This window comes from Porites lutea, chromosome 2 (genome assembly GCF_958299795.1).
Source record: "Porites lutea chromosome 2, jaPorLute2.1, whole genome shotgun sequence".
Lineage (NCBI taxonomy): Eukaryota > Metazoa > Cnidaria > Anthozoa > Scleractinia > Poritidae > Porites > Porites lutea.
The window spans coordinates 49,961,809-49,971,603 of NC_133202.1; the positions used below are offsets into that span (position 1 = coordinate 49,961,809).

At 37.5% G+C, this 9,795-nt stretch overlaps 1 protein-coding gene across 1 annotated transcript in view; it reads left to right on the plus strand.

The window, feature by feature from the left end:
• The window catches only part of LOC140928936 (sodium-dependent glucose transporter 1A-like), a 7,796-nt gene extending 631 nt beyond the window's left edge, over positions 1-7,165 (plus strand). The window contains exons 2-3 of the mRNA XM_073378741.1: positions 3,213-3,498; positions 4,788-7,165. Of these exons, the coding sequence (XP_073234842.1) occupies positions 3,213-3,498; positions 4,788-5,962 (1,461 nt within the window). The 3' untranslated portion in view covers positions 5,963-7,165. The remainder of the gene's footprint in view (positions 1-3,212; positions 3,499-4,787) is intronic.
• Positions 7,166-9,795: the final 2,630 nt, after the last annotated feature.

The following is a 9,795-nucleotide window of genomic DNA, read 5'->3' on the forward strand; positions in this document are numbered from 1 at the left end:
TGAAAATCAGTGATCTGCTACTCATGTGACAGCTGCTACTCAGCGAAAACCACTATTCACGAACGCCTCTAAAATGTATACATATTGAGACACCTCTTTTTAAGGTGGCTCCGTAATTAATACAAGAGCATTTAGCTGTGACAAATTTTCCGTCGTAACTTTTTCGATTTTAACGCGATGGCTGCGAAACTTAATAAAAAACAACAGATATCAGTCCGCAATAATACGAAATATTCCGATTTCATTGATGGTAAATATTTCTTGAGAAATTAGCGCTTAAAAGGACCCTACTGTTCAAAGAAAATCGCGTCTAGTAAAAAATTTTGCTGATATTTTTTACTGAAATTTCTGGTATCGACTTTAATTGATATAATAAATATGCCAGAGGAATTTCAGAAAAATCGTTGGAGCAGAAGTCCGTAACTAAAAGTGGCTCAAAATTCAGCTGTGAAATTGTTTTGGAATTTCAAAAATAAATTACTATCAGGGAGAAGGAGCCACCAGTTTGAATTTTCGGGGCAAGCAAATTCAGCGTTTACTAATTCTTAAAACAAAAGCCGATTGCCTATCGTGCTATTCTTTAAAAGGTACTTTTTAGTTTTAGAAGCACTATAAATTGCTCCAAACTTTGCTTTGACGTCGAATGACTTGTTCCTCGACATTTAAAATATCCCTTGGCAGTTTTGGTTCAAACTCCTGCTACATACATTTTGATGTATTGCAATGCATCCTCAACGGCTTTCCTGCTGTACGTTGTTTCCAATTCAGGAAAAAAGTATTGGGATTGTAAGCTACCTTGTATCGAAGCTCAGATAGAACTGTCCAGCACTTTTGTTTATGACCAGAAAATAAGCACGAGCGGCAGCTCTGCGAGGAATTCGCACCTCAGCCAGGGGGGACAAATGACAATGATGCCCATGTCTGTGAACCGATCTGTATAAACATGTATTGCAGAGCAAAACATAATAATCAAGAAAAAAAATACCCATTCATTGAAGGAAGGAGTGATAAAAATTTCAGAGTTATAAATTTATTCATGGCCAGTATTGTTGCGATAATTTTATTTTGCACTGTGATGTTATTCGGCTCACAGGCATGGTCATCATTGTCGTTTGTCCCCCCTGGGTGAGGTGCGAATTCCTCGCAGAACTGCCGCTCGTGCTCATTTTGTAGTCATAAACAAAGGTGCTGGAGAGTTCTTTCTGAGCTCTGATACGAGGTAGCGTCCAATCTCAATACTTTTTTCCTGAGTTGGAAGCAACGAACAGCAGTAAAAGTCGTTGAAATTGCATTGCAATACATCAAAATGTATGCAGCAGGAGTTTGAGCTAAAACTGCCAAGGGATATTTTAAAACTGTCGAAGAACAAGTCATTCTACTTCAGAGCAAGGTTTGGAGCAATTTATAGTGCTTCTAAAACTAAAAAGTACCTTTTAAAGAATAGCACGATAGGCAATCGGCTTTTGTTTTAAGAATTAGTAAACGTTGAATTTGCTTGACCCAAAAATTCAAACTGGTGGCTCCTTCTCCCTGATAGTAATTTATTTTTGAAATTCCAAAACAATTTCACAGCTGAATTTTGAGCCACTTTTAGTTACGGACTTCTGCTCCAACGATTTTTCTGAAATTCCTCTGGCATATTTATTATATCAATGAAAGCCGATACCTGAAATTTCAGTAAAAAATATCAGCAAAATTTTTTACTAGACGCGATTTTCTTTGAACAGTAGGGCCCTTTTAAGCACTAATTTCTCAAGAAATATTTACCATCAATGAAATCGGAATATTTCGTATTATTGCCGAATGATATCTGTTTCTGTTTGCAAAGTTTCGCTGCCATCGCGTTAAAAACCAAAAAGTTATGACGGAAAATTTGTCACAGCAAAATGCTCTAGTATTAATTACGGAGCCACCTTAAAGAGTGTCTCTTTTTCCATTCTGTTCTGTCCTATCAAAAGGTCGAACAAGAGTTAAAATTTAAATCAGTATTGAGAATCAGGAATGAGGAGAAAAAGTTTAAAGAGAAAAATAAGAAATAAAAGAACATATATTTACTCAACAGAAATTTGAATCTGAGGTTGTGTGCTTGGAAGGAAAAAAATGTATATACCATTAGGCCATGTGAGGAAAAGTCCAAAATAATTTTCGCACTGTGTATATTCTGCAGAAAACCCCAAGTGGGGGTGGGGGAAGGGATGCTGGTCTCTGTACCAATACTTAGGTATACTAGTTGAAACCCTCACCCTGTTTTTATTTTAGGATTTTTTTGTCTTTGAAGACAAAAATCCTAAAATACATGCCCTGTTTAGGACAAAGGACAAAATGCATGCTGTCTGCATTTAAATCCATTTATCAACAATTGCAATGCAGCAAATTTACATTCTAATCATTGCTTTTGTACCTGGAGTACAAACAAATTTCATCTAGCAAATCAAATTAATCATGCTGGGTTTAGGACAGGACTCACATGAATTTATATACCCTGTTAAGGACAAACTTGCGTGAAACTATGTACCCTGTTTAGGACAGAGAGGACAAAAACCATACCCCTTCCAGCGGCACATTCCCATATCTGCCATAAAAGGGAGTACACACCCTGTGGGTAGAAAACACTGTTTAAAGCTGGATGAAAAATTGAGCAGGGTGTTAAAAGTAAAAAACCAAACTTAAAAACAAATTTTATCACATTTGAAGATCATAATAATTATGGCCAACAAAGCCAATAAAAGTCAGCCGATCTACAATTGTATCTTTACTTCAATTTCCACTCTTATTTTGGGGCTTATGGTCCTAATTGCTTCCATTTCTTCTTGAAGTACTTTTGCCATTGAAATTTATCCCCAAAAGCATTTTTGATTGCTAAAATGGGCACCAAACAAGTACAGAGAAATATAGCCACCTCCCTAATAGTTTTCCACACCTAATCCAAAATTATAACAAAAATTAATTATAAATCTACTTAGGTCTCTGGCCATTGCTTAGTAAGGAATATAAATATAACAGATAATTATTTCTAGATACTACCATTTTGTGCTGTAACTACAATCAGTGAGATAGACATCTGCTACACTTTTTCAGGTTAATGTGTTTTTTCATGCCCAAGAATGCAAAACGTTTACACTTCCAGTTGACTTGTGTCTCTCAAAAATGTTTTTGCTTAAGCTCTGTAATAATATTACAATGAACCTCATACAATAATCAATATCTCATAGGGATCATGTGTGGCCATCCTTGGGCCTACACTTTTGGAGCTGATGCGCCACACCTCCACCAAACTGGAGCGTATGTCATATGTGTTCACCTCACGTGCATTTGGTTACCTCACAGGTAGCATTATTGGTGGATGGTTTTATGACAAGTATAATGGCCATGTCGTGTTAGCACTGTCCTGTGTGTGGGGCACTCTAATGATGATGGTTTTACCATATGTCACATCTCTGCTGGGACTGGTTATTGTTACTGTGTTGTTGGGAGTGGGCCTTGGATCTCTCAATACAGGTACATACAGTAGACAATGAATTCACACTCCAGTTATTTAGATGTAATATCAGTTTTAGGGCATATTCATGGAGTTCATACCTGAGCAATAATGTGGGTGTAAAACTACAGTATCGATGCTGTGGTTCAGTTTTATTGTAATACTTGACTCCAAATATTCTAAAATGACTACAAAATTTGTGAAGCAGAAGTCACAGTGACTCCACTCATCAATTAAAATTTGCAAACCCTGACTATTAGTTGTCTAGGCTTAGTGTAAAGTGATTATATAATTCATAATTGTTTTAAAATTAGGCTTGAGGAGCAGTTAAATCAGGTTTTCATTTATTTAGAATTGTGTTACACGTGCATAGTATTGTTGTATTGCTGTCTTTTTTTCTCCTTTATAACTTTATATCCGAGTTTCATAACATTTTTTGTGACAGGCTTTTGTGATAGGTGACCACTTTAATTGCACTATTTTGCTGTTTTGAAAATGAATAAAAAAAAGTTGTCTTTTATGTAGGAATTTCATCAGTATCTATAAAATAAACAGAACATTACATGGCCGCTTGGGGATACGAATTTTATCTTCTCGTGCTGAAAGTATCTCTCACTCGTTCACTTTGCTCACTTGTGAGAGATACTTTCAGCACTCAAAGATAAAATTTGTATCCCCGCGCGGCCATTTAATATCCTCTATTTATCCAACAACTTGAAATATTAGTGAATGCCTTGATGAAGAGTTTCAAACAAAGTTATTTCGGAGTTGCCTTTGTGCTGACTTAAGAATGCAATGTAAGTGTACTGTAGTCAGTGATTTTGTTACCTCTGCGTCCTGCATCCCTGACGTATAAAATTCCCAAAGTCGCAAAGTAATTTGTGGTGTGCATGCATCCAGTAGAATGCAAAGATCGATTGATTGATCTCAAGATGTTTTTGTAGAATATCCTGTGGCTCTTCTTGTGGATGTTGTTTAACATCTCATATTTCTTTTAGTTTTTGTTGTGCTTGACAATAGAAGGAATATATTTTATTTCTGTAACTGTAACACAGAGTTTTGGAGTCTGTCCTTAGATTAACTGTGTTGTTACATTAAGACCTGCAGTGACTTGTTGTTTTTCTGACTGGAACTCAATGGTTTTGGACAGGGACTCATGACTTCTCTTAAGTTGAGTCTCAGGATTCGCCATACTTATTTGTAACAAAATCACTGGTATTCTAGTGCACTATTAGGTGTAATGTGCTGCCGTGTTAATGACTGTTCTTACCTGTGGACAATAATTTGTTGTATTTTTATTTTACTTCAGGTGGAAATGTACTTCTGCTAAGTACATGGGGCAAGAAATCACGGCCATATGTGCAAATTCTCCACTTTGTGTTTGCGCTTGGTGCATTTTTTGCTCCACTCATAGTGCAACCATTCCTTCAAGAGAGTACCAACCCTGAAAAAAATGATACCGATCGCACTGGCAATGACGGTATCAGTGTGACATGGGCTTACTGCAGCAACAGCAGTCAGTGTTTAAGTAACGAGACATTATACACCAGATGTTACTGTTTCTGCACCACCTTCAATGAAACAGATGGTAGTACCTTTCCTGTGATATGGGCATACTGGATCAGCTCAATTCTTCTTGCTATTGCTGGTGTTGGATTCTTAGTCTTTGTTTTCATCAAATCATGCAGCTTACAGGACAAGGATAACAAGGATGAGGATGCTCCAAAGACCAAAGAGGGTAGCTTGATGTACAGAGTCACCACTCTGTCACTATTTTCTGTTTTCCTTCTGCTTTATGTGGGTCTTGAGGTTGCATACGCCGGATACATCTTTACCTATGGTTACACAAGTAATGTAACAATGAGCAAGGACAGTTCGGCATTTTTAACATCTGGGTTCTGGGGAAGCTTTGCATTGGCACGGCTTGCAGCAGTGCCGATCTCAAGGTACCTCAGACCATCAAAGATACTGTTTCTGGACTTAATGGGCTGTGTGTTAGGATCAGTAGTACTTATTTCACAGATTAAGGATGGCGACTGTTGTGCTGCAGACTCGACAAAGCTGTGGGTGGGGACAGTTATTTTGGGAGTTTCAATGGCGTCAGTCTTTCCTACTGCTTTGAGCTGGGCAGAGTACTTTTTAACTGTATCAGGAAGGACAGCATCTGTTCTTGTGGTGGCCTCCAGCTGTGGTGAGATGCTGATTCCGCTGGCTGTGGGTAGTACAATAGGGAATAAGGTGGGACCATGCTCATTAATGGCCTGTGCTTTTGTAATCAGTATCTTGACAGTTGTCACATTCCTGTTAATCTGGGCAACTGGTCGGTACTTTAAGCGCAACAGTGCCTTTGCTGGAATGCTGTATCAGCGGAGTCAGAAACAAGAGGAAGGACGAAAAGGACGTCAACCGGATGAAGTTCTTGAGCTCTTGGAACAAAATAATGAAGAGTTTTTCAATAATGGTGATAAAAATGTAACCATTTGATAGATTTATTTTGTGAAGAGATGTTATTTAATATAAACAATAACGTATGTACGTGTATTATTGCACTGCATGTTCAATTTTTCATTTCATTGTGGAATGTTAGCTTTTCACTGCATTACGTTATCTTATGAAACCTAAAGCCTCCCATTGATTTTGAGCCTGTGTTAATGGTAAATGCCCATGTTGGTATAGTTATTCAAAAATAGAGGGTTTAACACTGTGTGTGTCACTAGATTTGTCTAGCAGGTTAATTTTGTGGATGAGGACAATTTTTTTCCTTGCAAACTAGTCGGTTATTCACTTCTGTGATTTTTTATCACGTTTTAATTTGTTGGAGCACATTCAAATGGAAAGTTTCATTGTGTCTGTTTTTTATTTTCACTTTATTTGCTCAAAATATATGCTAATTTTGAACTTCATAGTTCTGTCACTTTCTATCTTTCGTTCTTTTAAAGAAAGTTATAGATGGAAGAGCACCGGAATATTACCACCGGAATTACAATCTTGGACTCACTTCGGTTTGAACACAAGTATTCCACCAGAACAAAAACATTATACCGCTTACCGAAACCAAGAACCGAAGCAGCGAAGCAATGAGAACATTCTTTTATTCCACTATTGAAGAACTAAATGCTCTTAAGTTAGAACCAACCATCTCCTTTAGCTTAATGAAGACAACACTGACTAATAATCAAACTATACGGTGGACAATTTTAAAGTTAAAAAGTTATTCTGATTTTTAAAAAATCCGTGCTTTTTTTAATATTATTGTAGATTGGATTCCCTTTTTTACCAATGTATTCACTTCCGTTATTAATATCTCTCAATTTTTTAAATCTCTAGAATTTTTAAAAGACTTTTTATCATGATTGTTGTAATTTATTATTATCCATTTTGTTTTTAGAGGGCCACTGGGGAGAATACTTTTCATAGTAATTGGTGTCACCCTCTTAAAATAAAGGTTATATAATACCTCAAATTTACCTTTTAAATTAAGTAAATAAGTAAATAAATATAAAAGAGAAGTATAGCTGTTCTTAATCATGTTTTTTGATTGTCCAGCAATGCTTGTATAGTTATTATTAGAGATTCCACAAAATGTATCCTGTAAAAATGAACATAACTTGTGCTTAAAAAATGATTCTTTTTATTTGTCATATTCACGTGATTTTGTTATCTTCGTTTTTAATCTGGAAAGGTAAAATTAACAGTTACTGCAACTGCAAAATAAATTGGATCATTGACAGTACGACATTCTTCAGGATGTCTGGAAAGCGAGATCAAAGGTCCATGAAACGACGACTTAGTAAACGATGACGAAATAGACGACAATCTCCTTCAACCTGGTTCAAACCCCGACTGGTTCCACACCTAGCGTCTTTAAATTAAATAACTGAAGAGAAAGTGTTGCTTTTGTAGTGACATCTGCAAACGGTTAGACTTTGTAGTCTTCTCAGATATGGAAGACAAACCTTAGGTACGTCACACTACCCTTGCATATATACTAAATTTTGTGGGACGTTATTGGACCCATTCACTGTTCGTAAAGAGTCCCCGGTGTGGTGGCCTATCTCAAATGAGAGATGGCATGGCCTTGCTTACTATGTAAACTGCACCATAAGCAGCATCAGACTGCTGGCAAAAGTCCTCCAACCAGTGTTGTAAATTCTCCCTGAAAAGCCCTGAAGAGAGTGGATGATAACATATTTACAATTTCTTTTTGATTGGTTGAATAAGCACTAAGAAAAGTATCCATCAGCTGATCCATTCACTGATTCGTGATGTCGAACGAATAAGCAGTTACTCGTCTATAACTGAATCGCAACCTAATTATCCAAGTTCTATTTCCTGCTGCTTTCATTGTCCAACAAAATGTTCCAGTTTCTGTTCATTGATTCTTGGAGCTTAATAGGGAATATTAATGAAGACGAAGGGAAACTACTGTAGGTCTTTCCAAGTCAAAACAGAAGTTCTTACTTACCCTCCTCCCTTTTTACTTAACCACATATCTATTGTTTCCCTCCACCGCTATCACCAGATTTCTATGGATTTCGCTACACCACCACCACCGCATTTTTATTGTTTTCTTTACACCACCACATTTCTTCTTCCTCTTCCCCATTTTTTAATACCTCCTTATTTGTATAACTCTTTCTTCTCCTCTATTTCTATTCTCCTCCCTCATCCTCCTTTATCTTAAGCATTTTCTCTGCTATGAAAACGGCGAGCTTGAAATCCACAACGAAAAGCACGACAAACATACAGTCTTCAACAGAAGTAACGAAATGAAATACTCTGAAAAAGTGATACAAGTTCATTGTCTGAATAAATATCGGTTCGCTTCTTTACATCTGTAAACGTTGAAACCAATTGTAAAAATTACAATGCTTCCTTTTTTTGCCAGTGGATCAGAATATCTGCGACTATCCCATCAAAACGGACGTACTTCAGATTGTTTGTTCCTCTTTGTAGTCCTTCGCAAACAAAATGATGGCGTTTGTTAGACATCTTAATGTGTTTGGTTCTTGCATGAGCCACGGGGGTTCTTTGTAAGATCTTGCATTGTTGCTTGCTTTCAGGTTTCATTTCTCTACTTTTTCCTCTGCTTGTAAATGGCTCTTGACAGGGACAGTATCTCTCCTCATCCACTTCTTCACCTTTTTGGTTTGGTTCTGAGACTGAGCACTTATCCCTTCGACGATATGAATCAATCAATGAATACTTTTCTAAATGCTTAGTTAACCAATTAATTATAAAGGCAAGACATTTATCGACCTGGATAACTAACACTGAACTAAAAACACCTTTCCAACGGGTTAAACCGCCTAAAATTTGCAAATGACGTCCGTATTTTATTCACAAACTGCTGAGATTTCCCGCATTTTATTGATGAAATAAAGACAAAAGGCTATGACGTTTTATATCGGCGTTTTTGTCTTTCTCCGCAAGCCATTGACATTGCTCCGCAAAAAAGGATCGAGCCGATGCACCCTATACTACTTAAGTGGACTTATAACGAAGATCCCTAGACTAAAACGAAGACCCACTGACTAACAGGAAGCCCCCTGGACTAAACGAAAAGTCCAGGGGACTAAAGCGAAGACTTAGGACACTAGAAGACCCGTGGACTACGACGCCTGATTGGATATCCATGTACGTGGGTTTTGTGAGCACCAACGATTGGCATTCTTTTATGTCAGGGTCTGTTACCCAAATCCTGAATCGTAAAAGGACCTAAACTTAAAAGCCGCAACAGATTTCTCGTACGCATGACAACGAGTAAAAAGCCCCTGTACTCAAGGAGAGTTCTCGGCATTGAGTATGGAGCATTTACACCTTTGGTCTGCACCACAACTGGCGTAATGGGAAAAATGCTTGAGGTACCACATGAGTTGATAAGAGGAGCTGATTGCCATCAAGAAAGGGGAGTAGTATGCCAAAACTATGTCATGGATCAGAAGCCGAATTGATTAAGAGGAGTTCAGCTTGACATTAACAATGCTGACATTGACATCGAAACTGCAGAAAGTACCATTTAGAAAATACGAGGTTATATTTTTCTTAACTACAGTCGAGCTTCCATGTGCGACCACCTCCCATAAGCGACCGCCAATCCAAAACACCAAAATTTTCCAAGTCAAAGCCTTACAGTTAGAACCTCTAGTATTATAAACCACCACCTCCTGCAGGCGACCACGACCACTTTTTGGGTCTGACACATTCCGTGATCTCTATGTTCGCTGTGCACTATACTACTAAGAATATACGAAGAACTTTAGTAACAGCATGGAACCACACATAGCGCAACTTAGACATTGCGTGCAATTAATTTA